Genomic DNA, 17,500 nt, shown 5'->3' with positions numbered 1-17,500 from the left:
GAACTACTGAACGTTAATATTCTCACAGAAACAAACACCCACCAACCCCACGCTCTATCACCTGGTGAGAGACGTCAAACAGGTAAAGAGGAGCGACACGTGTGTGTCTTTCTCCAAACCAGTGGCTGTAAGAGGGAGACGTTGAGTTTCTCGTGTGTGTGTGTGTGTGTCCTACAGGGAAACCTCCCGCCCAACTATAAGATCACACTGATCGACGTGGGTCTGGTGATCGAGTTCCTGATGGGAGGAACGTATCGCTGCAACTACACACGCAAACGCTTCCGCATCATCTACAACAACCTGCACGGGAACAGCCGGGTAAATCAGACCTCACACTGGGAATATCCTAATCAGACCTCACACTGGGAATCTGGAAATCTGCTGTCTGGATGCAGACGTTCCCAAACACTCTTTAGTCCAATCCCTTTGAGTCCTTCTATTAAAGAAGTTCACTTTAAAATGAAAATTAGCCCATGATTTACTCTCCCTCAAGCAAAAAAGTGAATCTATCCATTCTATACTACTATTTCTCTTTCTCTCAGCGATCGGGGCGACACACGGGCAGCAGTTCCCATGAATCCTTCAGCATTCAGGCTGATAAAAAGGAGAAAACCCGACACAATCACTTCATAAAGACGGCTCAGCCCTACAAGCCTAAGGTAACGCAGGGGGTTCGTGAGAGAGTGTGAGAGAGCGTGAGTGTGAGGGAGTGTGAGGGAGCGTGAGTGTGAGGGAGTGTGAGGGAGTGTGAGAGGGAGTGTGAGAGTGAGAGTGAGAGTGAGAGTGAGAGTGAGAGTGAGAGTGAGAGTGAGAGTGAGTGTGAGTGTGAGAGTGAGTGTGAGTGTGAGTGTGAGAGTGAGTGTGAGTGTGAGAGTGAGTGTGAGTGTGAGAGTGAGTGTGAGAGTGAGTGTGAGAGTGAGTGTGAGAGTGAGTGTGAGTGTGAGAGTGAGAGTGAGTGTGAGTGTGAGAGTGAGTGTGAGAGTGAGTGAGTGTGAGTGTGAGAGTGAGTGTGAGTGTGAGTGTGAGAGTGAGAGTGAGTGTGAGAGTGAGTGTGAGAGTGAGTGTGAGAGTGTGTGAGAGTGAGTGTGAGAGTGAGTGAGAGTGAGTGTGAGTGTGAGAGTGAGTGTGAGAGTGAGTGTGAGAGTGAGTGTGAGAGTGAGTGTGAGAGTGAGTGTGAGAGTGAGTGTGAGAGTGAGTGTGAGAGTGAGTGTGAGTGTGAGTGTGAGAGTGAGAGTGAGTGTGAGAGTGAGAGTGAGTGAGTGTGAGTGAGAGTGAGAGTGAGTGTGAGAGTGAGAGTGAGTGTGAGTGTGAGTGTGAGTGTGAGTGTGAGTGAGTGTGAGAGTGAGTGTGAGAGTGAGTGTGAGAGTGAGTGTGAGAGTGAGTGTGAGAGTGAGTGTGAGAGTGAGTGTGAGAGTGAGTGTGAGAGTGAGAGTGAGTGAGAGTGAGAGTGAGAGTGTGAGTGTGAGAGTGAGAGTGAGAGTGAGAGTGAGTGTGAGAGTGAGAGTGTGAGTGTGAGAGTGAGAGTGAGTGTGAGAGTGAGAGTGAGTGTGAGAGTGAGAGTGAGTGTGAGAGTGAGAGTGTGAGAGTGAGAGTGAGAGTGAGTGTGAGAGTGAGAGTGAGTGTGAGAGTGAGAGTGAGTGTGAGAGTGAGAGTGAGAGTGAGTGTGAGAGTGAGAGTGAGTGTGAGTGAGAGTGAGAGTGAGAGTGAGTGAGAGTGAGAGTGAGAGTGAGTGTGAGAGTGAGTGTGAGAGTGAGTGTGAGAGTGAGTGTGAGAGTGAGTGTGAGAGTGAGAGTGAGAGTGAGTGTGAGAGTGTGAGTGTGAGAGTGAGTGTGAGAGTGAGAGTGAGTGTGAGAGTGAGAGTGAGTGTGAGAGTGAGAGTGAGAGTGTGAGTGTGAGTGTGAGAGTGAGTGTGAGAGTGAGAGTGAGTGTGAGAGTGAGAGTGAGAGTGTGAGTGTGAGAGTGAGTGTGAGTGTGAGTGTGAGTGTGAGTGTGAGTGTGAGAGTGAGAGTGAGTGTGAGTGTGAGAGTGAGAGTGAGTGTGAGAGTGAGAGTGAGAGTGAGAGTGTGAGTGTGAGAGTGAGTGAGTGTGAGTGAGTGTGAGTGAGTGTGAGTGAGTGTGAGAGTGAGTGAGAGTGAGTGAGAGTGTGTGAGAGTGTGTGAGAGAGTGTGAGAGAGTGTGAGAGAGTGAGAGTGTGAGTGAGTGTGAGTGAGGGAGTGTGTGTATCTCTACTCTAACCGTCTGGTCGTCCCTCAGCCGGACTCGGCGTCAGAGCAGCAGAAGAAGAAGAGCCGAGAGGAGGTGGTGGACATCGACGATCCCGAGACTCGACGCTTCCCGTACCCGTTCAACGAGCTGCTGGTGTGGGCCGTGCTCATGAAGAGGCAGAAGATGTCCCTGTTCTTCTGGCAGCACGGAGAGGAGTCCACCGCCAAAGCCCTGGTGGCCTGCAAACTGCTGCGCTCCATGGGCTACGAGGCCAAGAAGAGCGACGTGGTGGACGACACCTCGGAGGAGCTGAAGGAGTATTCCAAGTGAGTCACGGTCAGGGCTGGGAATCGAAAATACTTGAGGTCAGGAATCGGATACTTGTTATGAAATTAACATTTCGATTCCTCTTATTGATTCCTCTGTGAACATTTCAATATGACTTTAAACCACTCAAGCGCGAGAGACTCAGTTGTCTGTGTTTTTCACAGATGTGTATCAGTATATTGGATCCGTGCAGCTCTTAAAGTGACAGTAGTCTAATATTCCTGCAGCCGTCTCTATAATAACAATAATCAAACAGCAAAAGACAGAGAAAATTCACTCATTCTTCACTGAATAACTTTTGTAATTATTTATAATGTACATTTTATTTATAAAGTGCAGTTATTTTACATTTGATTACAGTTTCTGAACCTGAAAATCTTAAAACACTGTTTATTTCAATCGTTTCTTTGTTCAGTTGTGTCTATTTGTTGCAAAAAAATGATTTGCTCTTTTTTAATTACAGAGTGTTTACTTGTCTTTAATAAAGCTTGAAGTTTATATTAGTTTGGCTAGTTGTTTTTCCAGTGTGTTTTCACAGGCAAACGCTCCTTGTGTAAGTGTTCTTTAGCTTGTTGATTTTTGTTTATGATATTCAGCTACAATTAAATCGTTTGCAATAAGACTAAATAAAAATGACATCTACGTTTTTTTTATTTATTTATTATTATTTTTTTAATCTTATTAGAATCGAAATCGGAATCATTAAAATTCAAACGATTCCCAACCCTCGTCACGATCAGTCCGAGAATCAGAGTCTAATGCTGGAAATGAAGCTCAAAGTGAATCTGAACTGTGCTGTCGAAACTTGAACAGAATCGCTCTGAATTGTCACCTTTGTCGCCACTGGCTTTTGGCTTTAGTTGGGGCCATTTAATTTAATATTCAACAATATTATTGATCTCCTGCACTGACACCATTATATGAGAACTGAACTGAGCTGGACGATGACATCACGGCTTTCTCCAGAGCGGATATATATATAAATATAAATAAATGAACATTAATAACTTTTTCACAACAAAAATGAAACATCTCTGAACTTCCTTAAGCTGGACTGTGATGCTATTTTCTTCTGGAAACAAACTTTGTTGCATTGTTAGTAAATCAAGCGCTGTATAAATAAACCATGACACTGTTGTCTTCCAGAGCTGCTGAATCTGAACGAGCTCATATTTGATGATGTGCATTATTGATTCTGTTCATTACGGTGAAGCTGTACGGCATGAAGTGCTGTAGTGATGACTGTGTGTGTGTGTGTGTGTGTGTGTGTGTGTGTCAGTGAGTTCGGCACGCTGGCGGTGGATCTGCTGGAGCAGTCGTTCCGGCAGGACGAGACGATGGCCATGAAGCTGCTGACGTACGAGCTGAAGAACTGGAGCAACTCCACGTGTCTGAAGCTGGCGGTGTCGTCGCGGCTCCGGCCCTTCGTGGCTCACACCTGCACACAGATGCTGCTGTCCGACATGTGGATGGGCCGCCTCAACATGCGCAAGAACTCCTGGTACAAGGTACAGCGCACTGATTACACTCATCATGCAGTCAGCAGGCGGCAGGGGCGACATGGACTATATCACCATGTTTTCTGGCAGGGTTGCACAATTAATCGCAATGAAACCGCTCGCGATGTGGCAAAGGCTGCGATTATTTTATGCATGACTGATCGTTAGCAAGCGCTGCTCCATCTGAACACCAGAGGGCGTCTCACACACACACACACACACACACACACACACACACACACACACACACACACACACACACACACACACACACACATATCCCTCTGTACACCAGAGGGCGTCTCACACACACACGCCAAATATGCCCCGCAGAAGCACGATAACACACATCATTTTCTGGTATTCATTACGATAACAACATCAATGACGATATGAATATAGTACCATTCACGATTCACGAGAGCCTCAGAAACACAAACATTGATCTAAAGTAAAACACACCCATCATCAAATAGGCTCTTATAATATACCAATTACATAAAAAACTGTTAAAATCCAAACACCAGCCCTTGCCGAAGTGGAGAAGTTGCAGATATACGTTTATTCTGTAGAAGTGCAGAGAAACACCAAGAAGAATTACACACAATAATAATTCAACTTAATTACAAGTTTGAAATGTAAAAAATGAACTATAATACTGATGATGATGATACGCATCCCTATTTAGCAGACGCCTTTATTGTGAAGTGTAAGAATGCTTTGGTTTATGTGTGTGTGTGTGTGTGTGCAGGTGATCCTGAGCATCCTCGTTCCTCCTGCCATCCTCTTGCTGGAGTACAAGACCAAAGCGGAGATGTCCCACATTCCCCAGTCCCAGGACGCCCACCAGAGCATGGAGGACAGCGAGCACAACCTGCAGAACCCCGACGACATACAGATGGTAAACGCACACCCTGAGGAGATGTTTAACGCGCTCCACGGCTGATAACGTGCCTTGGCCGGCGCTCTGCCCACTGATCCTCAGAAAACTGTCAATCTTTACACAAGTGTGTGTTTTCAAGTGTTCTTGCACAATCGCACTGGAACAAATGATCTGTGTTTCTGTCTCGTTCTCCAGCACTAATATCTAAACATTCTTACATCAAGAGACATTTACTGGAGAAGCGAAATGACTGAAGAAATTATTTACTGAAAGGTTTAGGCTTAGAACAAGAACTAACATCTGCAAATGTCAGAAAAATAATGTTGTTTTCCCTTTAAATTAAGTTTATTTATTTTTCTGACCTCACTGACAGATATTTGTTCTTGTTTTAAGCATAAACTCACTTTTTTCAGTAAACAAGACTTAATATCTTCAGTCATTTCGCTTCTCCAGTAAATGTCTCTTGATTAAAGAATGTTTAGATATTTTAGATATACCAGACAGAAACCCTGAGGAAGAACATCATTAAGTCTTGTTTACTGAAAAAAGGTTTGTGCTTAAAACAAGAACAAAATAATCTTGTTTTCCCTTTGAATTAGGTTTATTTTTCTGACTCAATTGGCAGATATTTGTTCTTGTTTTAAGCACAAACTTAATTTTCATACATTTTTCAGTAAACAAGACTTAATATCTCCAGTAAATGTGTCTTGATTTAAGAATTTGTTTGTATTTGTGCTGGAAAACGGGACAGGAACCCTGAGGAAGAGCATCTGCACTTGTTGCAGTGTTTTGACAGCTGTGTGTTTGTGTGTCAGGATGTGTTTAAGGAAGTGCGTATGAACGAGAACGCAGAAATGAAATGTGAATCGGAGGTCCACGTCCGCTCGCGCCGATTACCCATCACTCGCAAGTTCTACGCGTTTTACCACGCGCCCATCGTCAAGTTCTGGTTCAACACGGTACGTATGACTCTTTTCTCACGCTCTCTGTGTGTGTGTGTGTGTGTGTCATCTCCAACTCTTTAATAAGTGTTCTGTATTGTGGTTCCCATGCGATAGTATCAGAGACACTCGTCCCTGCATAAACTCACTGTGTTACACAGATAAACATCTCAGAACTAGTGGAAGGTTTACTAGTGACATTTCAACCGTGTGTGTGTGTGTGTGTGTGTGTGTGTGCAGTGCTGGTTGATCATTCATCTGTTGTTTCTCATAAGCTGAAGTGTGTTAAGGTGAATGTGAATTAAAGTTTTTCTGAAAAGCAAATGATTGTGTGTGTGTGTGTGTGTGTGTGTGTGTGTGTGTGTGTGATCTGAATCATCATGACTCTTTGATCGCTCGGCCACAGTAAACAATTCTTGAGCAACTGCGCAATCGGGTCAAACACACAACTGATACCTAGAGTTCTGTGATGCAGAAAATCCAGTCATAGAATTTACTGTAAAGCAAATGTCACAGAATTTGGATTAATAAATCAAAAGTACATTAAATGAAATACACACAGAAACTCACGTCTTCAGTAGAAACCACCAAATAAATGACAGAAATGCAATGCACTTTAGTAAAGGAATTGTTTCATTTGGTTATAATTGAAAATAGTTATTGAATTAATTTGATTATCACCGTTTATTTTGTTGACTATCATAAAACACAGAACAGAGAAAAATTAACAGAATTTGGTGACAAAATCAAATGGATTTCAAAGACATTTAATCTAAATCCAGAAGACTGATGCAGTCTGTGTTTATTGCCCGTCTCTCTGATACTTGATTGTGATCATATTTGTCTCTCTAAACTGTATAATTGGCCCTTCATGAAGACTGGCTGAGCGTGATCTGCTGTGTGTCTGTGAGGAGATCTGAGCTCTAGCGAAGCTTCACTCTTCATGCTCAACACTGTCTTCATATGCTTGTATAAAATAGTTTTGTGTGTTGCAGCTCTTTTATATCGGGTTCCTGATGCTGTATTCATTCGTGGTGTTGGTGAAAATGGAGCCCCTTCCGTCTCCTCAGGAGTGGATCGTCATTCTGTACATCTTCACGCTCGCGGTGGAGAAGATACGAGAGGTGTGTGTGTGTGTGTGTGTGTCTGTGTGTGTGTGTTCAGATGTTTGAGTGGGGCAGATCAGAAACGTTTCATTTTTTGAGCAGCATTTGTTACAATCCAGCGAGTTTCGGCTGAGCGTTAACCCATCCTTCTGATGATTGTCTGTATTGTGTGTATTTGTGTGTTTCCTCTCTAGATGTTCATGTCTGAAGGAGGGAAAATCAGTCAGAAGATTAAAGTGTGGTTCAGTGACTACTTCAACATTTCTGACTTCCTGGCCATCCTAATGTTCTTCGTGGGCTTCGGTCTGCGCTTCGGCGATCCTAACGTGTCTGTCGCGGGCCGGATCGTTTACTGCTTGAACATCATCTTCTGGTACGTGCGGCTGCTGGATATCCTGGCTGTCAATCAGCAGGCGGGGCCGTACGTCATGATGATCGGGAAGATGGTGAGCGCTTGTGAAGAGTGTTGTGGGTGTTGTGTTACAAGTAACGGCATTATGTAATCAGATGACTTTTTTTAATGTTACAAGTAATGGCCATTACGTAATAAGATAACTTTTTTTAATGTTACAAGTAACAGCCATTACGTAATCAGATAAAAAAAAATGTAACAAGTAACGCATTACAAGTAATGGGCATTATGTAATCAGATTACTTTTTTAATGTAACAAGTAATGTATTACAAGTAACGGCATTATGTAATCAGATTACTTTTATAATGTTACAAGTAACGGCCATTACATAATCAGATTTAAAAAAAATTGTGTAACAAGCAACGCATTACAAGTAATGGGCATTATGTAATCAGATTACTTTTTTAATGTAACAAGTAATGTATTACAAGTAACGGCATTATGTAATCAGATTACTTTTATAATGTTACAAGTAACGGCCATTTCGTAATCAGATAACTTTTTTAATGTTACAAGTAACGGCCATTACGTAATCAGATTTTAAAAAATTGTGTAACAAGCAACGCATTACAAGTAATGGGCATTATGTAATCAGATTACTTTTTTAATGTTACAAGTAACGGCCATTACGTAATCAGATAAAAAAAATTATGTAACAAGCAACGCATTACAAGTAACAGGCATTACATTATAAGATAACTTTTTTTAATGTAACAAGTAACGCATTACAAGTAACGGCCATTACGTAATCAGATTATTTATTTAATGTAACAAGTAATGCATTACAAGTAACAGGCATTACGTAATCTGACAACTTTTATAATGTAACAAGTAACGCATTACAACAGTATCATAACATTACTTTTAAAAATAACTTTCCCCATCACTGCTGATGAACTCATGCAGTGTTGAGTACTTGTTGTCGATCGGTGTGTTTGTTCGCTCTTTGCACAGGTGGCCAACATGTTCTATATCGTGGTCATTATGGCTGTTGTGCTGCTGAGTTTCGGGGTTCCTCGTAAAGCCATTTTGTACCCAAATGAGGAGCCTTCATGGACTTTGGCCAAAGATGTTGTTTTCCAGCCCTACTGGATGATGTACGGTGAAGTTTATGCGTACGAGATTGACGGTAAACCCCTGGAGACTCGCACACAGAACAAAACAAAACTAGCGTTAGCACAACATTTATCTAACATTACAATCAAACACTTTTAAACCCTTTCCAAATTCTCATGACTGTAACGTGGGGGAAAACTAACCAACCCTAACTAACCCGAACCCTAAGTTCTGCTAAAGCATCATTAAATTAACGGAAAACACTTTACAATAAGGTTTCATTTGTTAACATTAGTTAACTCTCATGAACTAACAATGAAAAATACTTCTACAGAATTTATTAATCTTAGTTGATGTTGATTTCAGCATTGCTAAAATTAAAAGTTGTATGTAGCACATAGTAATGCTAGTGATGTCATCAGCCTCAGTTACATGTGGCGTGTGTGTTTGCAGTGTGTGCGAACTCGAGCGAGGATCACGCTAAGCAGCTGTGTAACACGGGAGTGTGGCTGACGCCGCTGCTGCAGGCTGTCTATCTGTTCGTCCAGTACATACTGATGGTGAACCTGCTCATCGCCTTCTTCAAGTGAGTGACCCGCCGCTACGCCCGCCCGCCCGCGCATGCGTGTGTTCTCCGCTCGTCATGATAACTGACCGTGCCGTTTCTCTGCAGTAACGTGTACCTGCAGGTGAAGTCCATATCTAACCTGGTGTGGAAGTATCAGCGCTACCACTTCATTATGGCGTATCACGACAAGCCCATTCTGCCGCCGCCGCTGATTCTGCTCAGCCACATGGCGTCGGTCCTGTCGTCCATCTGCAGGAAGAGGAAGAAGGACAGCAGCACCTACGGACCAAGTAACCTGTCTAAAACCATGTTACACTGACAGTTACACTAACTGTTACACTAACTGTTACACTAACTGTTACACTAACTGTTACACTAACTGTTACACTTACTGTTACACTGACAGTTACACGAGTTACACTGACAGTTACACGAGTTACACTGACAGTTACACGAGTTACACTGACAGTTACACGAGTTACACTGACAGTTACACGAGTTACACTGACAGTTACACGAGTTACACTGACAGTTACATGGTTACGATTACACTGAGTTACGCTGTTACACTGACAGTTACACACAGTTACACTGACTGTTACACGTACGGTTACACTGACAGTTACGCTGTTACACTGACTGTTACACGTACAGTTACACAAGTTACACTGACAGTTACACTGACTGTTACACGTACGGTTACACTGACAGTTACACGTACAGTTACACTGACAGTTACACAGACTGTTACACGTACGGTTACACTGGCAGTTACGCTGTTACACTGACAGTTACACGTACAGTTACACTGACAGTTACACAGTTACACTGACTGTTACACGTACGGTTACACTGGCAGTTACACAGTTACACTGACGGTTACACAGTTACACTGACTGTTACACGTACGGTTACACTGGCAGTTACGCTGTTACACTGACTGTTACACGTACGGTTACACTGGCAGTTACACAGTTACACTGACTGTTACACGTACGGTTACACTGGCAGTTACGCTGTTACACTGACTGTTACACGTACGGTTACACTGGCAGTTACGCTGTTACACTGACTGTTACACGTACGGTTACACTGACAGTTACACTGTTACACGTACAGTTACACAAGTTACACTGACAGTTACACTGACTGTTACACGTACGGTTACACTGACAGTTACACAGTTACACTGACTGTTACACGTACGGTTACACTGACAGTTACACTGTTACACTGACAGTTACGCTGTTACACTGACTGTTACACTGTTACACTGACAGTTACGCTGTTACACTGTCTTAAATATCTTAAATGGTATAACAATAGTCTTAATTATCATTTCAGGATATCTGAAATTTGGGGTTCAAAAACCAGGAATCGCCATATAGCTTGATGTCAATATTAAATTTCAAAAGGCGATGATTTAATTGATTTGGCCGTATGGTATTCATTTAATTTGTGCTGTTTAAAGAAAAGCTTTAAACGTGATGCCCTGTTTGCCCGCAGAGCTCTTCCTGACCGAGGAGGACCAGAAGAAGCTGCACGATTTCGAGGAGCAGTGCGTAGAAACGTACTTCCACGAGAAAGACGATCAGTTTCACTCTGGGAGTGAAGAGAGAATCAGACTCACGTCCGACAGGTCTGGGAGATTTGTACAGAAGACTATATGTCATTACTCTTCAGATTAATTTAGTCCACGTTTTGTTCTCATCTGATAGTGTCAGTGCAATATTACTGAATATTAAGTGGCTATTAAACTGTAGAACTTTAATATGGTGAAAGTAGATTTGGAGAAGAGTCTACATGAACATAAATATCCTGTGTGTGTGTTTCAGGGTGGAAACGATGTGTGTGCAGCTGAAGGAGGTTGGAAACAAGGTGAACTTCATCAAGCGCTCTTTGCACACGCTGGACTCTCAGATCGGACACCTGCAGGACCTCTCGGCGCTCACGGTGGACACGCTAAAGGCGCTAACAGCCCAGCGCGCGTCTGAGGCTAGCAAAGTGCACAACCAGATCACGCGTGAGCTCAGTGTCTCCAAGAACCTGGTGCCCGACCTGACGGGACACTCGAAGTCGAGCGCGCTGGTGCGCTGCAGTGTGGGGTTCCTGCCGCCCGCCGCTAGCATAGCAGAGTCGCTGTTCGGGGGCGGAGCCGAAGGGCCTCAGGGGGCGGAGCTTCCTTTGAGCCTGGATAGACGCGCTCCGTTCCCAGTCGAGTTGGGATCCTCGAGCTGCGCCTTCCCACAGTCGCTAACGCGCTTTCACTCGCACAGACGCTCCATTCGCTCAGACACGGGTCATGGCAGCCTCGTTAGCGCTCCAGCGGCATCGGCTACGTTCTTCGTCAGCACGCCGTCACAGCTCGCAGACTCCAGGCACTCGCAGACGGAGCCATCGCACAGCGCCGTGGAGTTCGGGGCCTTCGTGGGTGAGTATGAGGAGAGTGTTGATGAAGGCCTGCCAGTGCTGGTCATAAGTGAGCCCGGGTGTGAGGGATACGTGAATCATGCCTTCTCTGATGATGATGATGATGATGATGAGGTTAGAGAGCAAGACCTCACCACTGACCGGCCCGACAGAAACACGCCGCTCCCGGGTCTCCCTCGGGCCCCTGAGCTCCGGCCCCGGCGCTTCACGAAGGACGGCCGCTGCAGACGTGCGCTACACAGGCTCAGGCAGAGAACCGGAGGTTTGGCTTCGGTCCACCACTGGGAATCGGGGATAAATGACGCATAACCCCGCCCTAACCTTGACCCTTGACCCTCTGCATGCCCCTGTGTGTGTTAAGGCCCCGATATACTCACGCCGAAGTTCTTTGCTTGGGGTTAAAAAGAAGTTTGAAATACCTTAGCAACGATATACTGTTAGCGAACATCCCAACGCCTTCCACATTTAGATGAACATGTAAATATGTGCGGCGCTTTATGTAACAAGTAACGTTCATTGCGTAATCAGATTACTTTTTTTTAATGTAACGAGTAAAGTACTGCATTGCTTTATAAATTTGCCATCCACATTTAGATGAATATGTAAATATGTGCTGCGCTTAAAACAGCGGTTGAGAAAGCGTCTGATCATCCACGTTTATTTAAGACAACACTTTATACAATAGATTGCTTTAAAGCAGCAGATTAAAAGTATTAAACATGAGAAACTCCAGACACAAACTCGTTCCGTCCTGATTTTGTAGGAAATGACATCACAGCAGTTAGGGTCAGGGATTTCGTCTGAAGTGTATCGGGGCCTTTCGAGAGGGTGAGACGGGTGACCTCTGACCTCAGGTGGTTTCATCTCAACCGGTCCCTTTTTACTAAACGTCCCTCGGGAGTGAATAAAGTGCTGTCGTGTGTGTGTGTGTGTGTGTGTGTGTGTGCGGTAGACTCCACTAACCCGGGCTGGTGCTGGTTTGGGGTTTGGTTCGAGACGGGTATTAATCAGTGTCACCAGAGGGAAACATTTCACATGGTGACTGTGATCCACTGATCAAGGGTTTAAATGCCTTTGGACTCATTCTGCCATTTTTGTCTAAAGGTCACAAGGACGAGCCTGAGGGTCACAAGGACGAGCCTGAGGGTCAGAGGTCGTTCCCTAAGGAGAGTGCGGTGAGCGGTCGTCAGTCCAGTCCGTCCAGAAAGGCTCGAGATGTGGTCAGTGTAGTTCTAAACGCTAAAGATGCCGCGGTTCCCTCAGGAGTGTCCCAATCCCGATGGATGTTGTGTGTGTTTTTCTGCAGCCGGTGTCGCAGGGTCACATGAGGACGGTGAACTCGTACGCCGGATTCACAGAGTTCGACAGAAACCCTTCCTTCTTGCATCCAGAGTCCAGTGAGTTGCACACACGCTGATGACATCATGAGCACAGATCTCACGCTGAACTCCTTTACACACTCATTTTAAAAGAGTCGTTCACTTCAGAGTATAAATCTCCTGATAGTTTACTCTCCTCCTCGTCATCCAAGATGTTCATGTGTTTCTTTCTTCAGTCGGAAAAGAAATGAAGGTTTCTGAGGAAAACACTCCAGGATGTTCCTCCATATAGTGTCTTCAATGGGGTCCAACGGGTCGAAGGTCCAGATGTGAGTTTCAGTGCAGCTTCAAAGTCTCGACTCGATCCAGCCGAGGAATAAGAGTCTCATCTAGACAAACCAGCGGACATTTATAACAAATAAACATTTATATACTTTATAACCACAGATGCTGGTCTTGCTCTCGCTGTGATGCGACACACATTACGTCATCAGGGTGAAAGGTCAAGCGTGACGTAGGCGTAAGAACCGACCCAGTGTTTACTAAGAGAACCTGCAAAGACTAAATCAAACGCCATTCACAAAAAAACTAATAAATAAAAGGTAAAACAACGATTTCGGACGATTTTGAAGTTGGAGGAGAAACTGAGATGGAGTTTTTCGCTCTACTCTACATTTATAAACTGGAACACGCTTGACCTTTCACCCTGATGACGTAATGTGTGTCGCATCACAGCGAGAGCAAGACCAGCATCTGTGGTTATAAAGTATATAAATGTTTATTTAGTTGTAAAATGTCGGCTGGTGTGTCTAGATGAGACTCTTATTCCTCGGCTGGATCGAGTCGAGACTTTGAAGCTGCACTGAAACTCACATCTGGACCTTCGACCCGTTGGACCCCATTGAAGACACTATATGGAGGAACATCCTGGAGTGTTTTCCTCAAAAACCTTCATTTCTTTTCCACTGAAGAAAGAAACACATGAACATCTTGGATGACGAGGAGGAGAGTAAACTATCAGGAGATTTAAACTCTGAAGTGAAATAATCCTTTAAGTGTGCGTCCGATCTCTTTATGTGTGTGTGTGTGTGTGTGTTTCAGCGCTCAGTAAGCAGGAGAGGACGCGTGTGTCGCTGGAGGACGTCTCGCGCTACGAGGATCTGCTGTCGGTCAGTCAAACACTCAATCACGATCTTAAGGGGAAAAAAACAATTGGTGTAGACGCCATTTACGTCCAGAAACTGCTAGTAAATTTTAAATTTAATTTCAAAGTAAACAAATGTTTTACTGATATCTTAATGTCTTCTATTAATTTTGCTTTACTCACACACGCTGTTTGTCTTTTATTCTCAGGGTAAATCAGCTCAATCCAGCAAACTGTGAGTAACTGTCCTTGTGACATCATTGTGTGTGAAACTAATTAACTCATGCAGTGATTGTGATTTTATAAATGATTGTTGCGGTCACTCAGTTTACTCTAGTCATTAATGTTTTTCTTGCTTTTCTCTCATTGTGTTCAGGAGTCCAGGAGACGACATCTCGAACAGTGAGTGTTTCATCACATCTAATGATCAGCCGATGCAGAAACATCCTGACTGAACATGTCTAACCGCTGTGTGTGTGTGTGTGTGTGTGTGTTTCAGCTGCAGCGGGTCTGTACGCCGCCCGTCACACACACCTGGGCGCACGCAAGGACTGTAAGTCTGACCCCTGCTGGTCCGTCTCAGCGCTGCACACACACTCACTGGCTGCGTTTCAAATAACCCGTTAGTAATGGGAAAACGCCTTAATCGACCCGACTGAAAGGGGAGTTTAGTCCTTTTCTAATCCAATCGAGAGAACATGAACACACTAATGATGATAGACAGTAATGATGTAGAAGTAGCGTAATGACGTAGAAGTAGCGTAATGATGTTGAAATAGCGTAATGACGTAGAAGTAGCGTAATGACGTAGAAATAGCGTAATGACGTAGAAGTAACGTAATGACGTAGAAGTAGCGTAATGATGTAGAAGTAGCGTAATGACGTAGAAGTAGCGTAATGACGTAGAAGTAGCGTAATGACGTAGAAGTAGCGTAATGACGTAGAAGTAGCGTAATGACGTAGAAGTAGCGTAATGACGTAGAAGTAGCGTAATGACGTAGAAGTAGCGTAATGACGTAGAAGTAGCGTAATGACGTAGAAGTAGCGTAATGACGTAGAAGTAGCGTAATGACGTAGAAGTAGCGTAATGACGTAGAAGTAGCGTAATGACGTAGAAGTAGCGTAATGACGTAGAAGTAGCGTAATGACGTAGAAATAGCGTAATGACGTAGAAATAGCGTAAGCGTAATGACGTAGAAGTAACGTAATGACGTAGAAATAGCGTAATGACATAGAAATAGCGTAATGACGTAGAAATAGCGTAATGACGTAGAAGTAACGTAATGACGTAGAAAATGACGTAGAAGTAGCGTAATGACGTAGAAGTAGCGTAATGACGTAGAAGTAGCGTAATGACGTAGAAGTAGCGTAATGACGTAGAAGTAGCGTAATGACGTAGAAGTAGCGTAATGACGTAGAAATAGCGTAATGACGTAGAAATAGCGTAAGCGTAATGACGTAGAAGTAACGTAATGACGTAGAAATAGCGTAATGACATAGAAATAGCGTAATGACGTAGAAATAGCGTAATGACGTAGAAGTAGCGTAATGACGTAGAAATAGCGTAATGACGTAGAAGTAGCGTAATATGACGTAGAAATAGCGTAATGACGTAGAAGTAGCGTAATGACGTAAAAGTAGCGTAATGACATAGAAATAGCGTAATGACGTAGAAGTAGCGTAATGACGTAGAAATAGCGTAATGACGTAGAAATAGCGTAATGACGTAGAAGTAGCGTAATGACGTAGAAATAGCGTAATGACGTAGAAGTAGCGTAATGACGTAGAAATAGCGTAATGACGTAGAAGTAGCGTAATGATGTAGAAATAGCGTAATGACGTAGAAATAGCGTAAGCGTAATGACGTAGAAGTAACGTAATGACGTAGAAATAGCGTAATGACATAGAAATAGCGTAATGACGTAGAAGTAGCGTAATGACGTAGAAATAGCGTAATGACGTAGAAGTAGCGTAATGACGTAGAAGTAGCGTAATGACGTAGAAATAGCGTAATGACGTAGAAATAGCGTAAGCGTAATGACGTAGAAGTAACGTAATGACGTAGAAATAGCGTAATGACATAGAAATAGCGTAATGACGTAGAAATAGCGTAATGACGTAGAAGTAGCGTAATGACGTAGAAGTAGCGTAATGACGTAGAAGTAGCGTAATGACGTAGAAGTAGCGTAATGACGTAGAAGTAGCGTAATGACGTAGAAATAGCGTAATGACGTAGAAGTAGCGTAATGACGTAGAAATAGCGTAATGACGTAACACACACATCAACCAGATCTTATGTTTAACATTCATGCTAACACTACATTCAGATTCATCAATCGGGATGAATTCAGTCCAATTAAAAAACAAAAGTTGTGCATGTAAACGTAGTCAGTGATTCACACACAGACACACACACACACACACACACAGAACTGCGTCTGATAGGATCGGGACCGTGATGATGTCATGGTGTGTGTGTGTGTGTTAGTTGTGTTGTAATGCTCACTCTCTGCTCTGTGTGTTTGGAGCAGCGATCGGGTCCCCGTTCAAGCCCATGGAGAGCTATCAGTACTCAGGTCAGTCTCTGTCCATGTCCTGACAGCATAAACGTGTCCTGATTTAAACCCGACCCACAATGCCTCACTCAAACACATACACTGTAATGAGAGCCTCTAGACGTGTCATTAACTGGCTGAGACGTGGTGGTTTGGGTTTGAAGCTGTGTGTGACGTGTTCTGACATCAGCCCTGTGTGTGTGTGTGTGTGTGTGTGTGTTAGCGGTGGAGCGTAATAACCTGATGCGGTTGTCCCAGAGTATTCCATTCACCCCAGTCCCCCCTCGAGGTAAGACACACTCCTGCCCTCCTGTCCCATCATGCTTTGCGGTTTATTTCATGTAGATCTTGTTTGTTAGGGCTGTCAAATAAAAATTTTAATTTCGATTATTCGTATAATTTTTTTTTTAAAACCTGCACATTCGAATACAGAAACTGTGCATTAAAATTTTGGTGTGTCGAGGCGCGCGAGACATGTTAGCTTCTGTTAGCTTATCCAGTACACAGCGCTGGATTGCGTTGCTAATGGGAAAAATGGCGGGAAAAGGGTCTTCCTGCTGACGAAAACCCTGACGAGAGTGAGAGTGTGTGTGTGAGTGAGTGAGTGTGTGTGTGTGTGTGTGAGTGAGAGTGTGTGTGTGTAAGTGAGAGTGTGTGTGTGTGTGTGTGAGTGAGTGTGTGAGTGAGTGTGTGTGTGTGTGTGTGTGTGTGTGAGTGAGAGAGTGTGTGTGTGTGTGTGTGTGTGTGACAGCGCTCAGCACTCGGGTCTGGTGTGTGTGATGATCTGTAGATGTAGAGAGTAGAAGAGTGTTTCTGAATGTCAGTCTGCTGTTGTGTGTTTGTGTAGTTCATGACGCTGTGTGTTGAAGTGTGTTTTCTCTGATACACAAACACAGTTTCATGCACTACTGTGACCTCATTTTCCTTGCACGCACATTAAGGAAATTATGTTTAATTTAAGAACAATTGTTTCAAAAGTAAATGCAGTTTAAAAAGTGAAAGTCATTTCAATATAAATTGCGCCACTTGATGTGGTTTATAGCGCCCTCTTGTG

The 17,500-nt window shown here is 43.7% G+C and overlaps 1 protein-coding gene across 1 annotated transcript in view; it reads left to right on the top strand.

Annotated features, from left to right (window-relative positions):
• The window catches only part of trpm7 (transient receptor potential cation channel, subfamily M, member 7), a 54,368-nt gene that overhangs the window by 25,170 nt on the left and 11,698 nt on the right, over nucleotides 1-17,500 (top strand). The window contains exons 13-34 of the mRNA XM_079874107.1: nucleotides 29-82; nucleotides 178-318; nucleotides 543-659; nucleotides 2,254-2,531; nucleotides 3,812-4,040; nucleotides 4,783-4,932; nucleotides 5,730-5,873; nucleotides 6,851-6,979; nucleotides 7,156-7,407; nucleotides 8,329-8,503; nucleotides 8,884-9,016; nucleotides 9,104-9,288; nucleotides 10,505-10,637; nucleotides 10,834-11,429; nucleotides 12,533-12,648; nucleotides 12,735-12,825; nucleotides 13,849-13,916; nucleotides 14,101-14,126; nucleotides 14,268-14,293; nucleotides 14,391-14,444; nucleotides 16,423-16,467; nucleotides 16,670-16,735. Of these exons, the coding sequence (XP_079730233.1) occupies nucleotides 29-82; nucleotides 178-318; nucleotides 543-659; nucleotides 2,254-2,531; nucleotides 3,812-4,040; nucleotides 4,783-4,932; nucleotides 5,730-5,873; nucleotides 6,851-6,979; nucleotides 7,156-7,407; nucleotides 8,329-8,503; nucleotides 8,884-9,016; nucleotides 9,104-9,288; nucleotides 10,505-10,637; nucleotides 10,834-11,429; nucleotides 12,533-12,648; nucleotides 12,735-12,825; nucleotides 13,849-13,916; nucleotides 14,101-14,126; nucleotides 14,268-14,293; nucleotides 14,391-14,444; nucleotides 16,423-16,467; nucleotides 16,670-16,735 (3,208 nt within the window). The remainder of the gene's footprint in view (nucleotides 1-28; nucleotides 83-177; nucleotides 319-542; nucleotides 660-2,253; nucleotides 2,532-3,811; nucleotides 4,041-4,782; nucleotides 4,933-5,729; nucleotides 5,874-6,850; nucleotides 6,980-7,155; nucleotides 7,408-8,328; nucleotides 8,504-8,883; nucleotides 9,017-9,103; nucleotides 9,289-10,504; nucleotides 10,638-10,833; nucleotides 11,430-12,532; nucleotides 12,649-12,734; nucleotides 12,826-13,848; nucleotides 13,917-14,100; nucleotides 14,127-14,267; nucleotides 14,294-14,390; nucleotides 14,445-16,422; nucleotides 16,468-16,669; nucleotides 16,736-17,500) is intronic.

The sequence above is a fragment of the Squalius cephalus genome (genome assembly GCF_949319135.1).
Source record: "Squalius cephalus genome assembly, chromosome: 6".
In the NCBI taxonomy this organism is placed as follows: Eukaryota; Metazoa; Chordata; class Actinopteri; order Cypriniformes; family Leuciscidae; genus Squalius; species Squalius cephalus.
The sequence above is the reverse complement of the archived record's forward strand: the minus strand, read 5'-3'. Positions and strand labels throughout refer to the sequence as shown.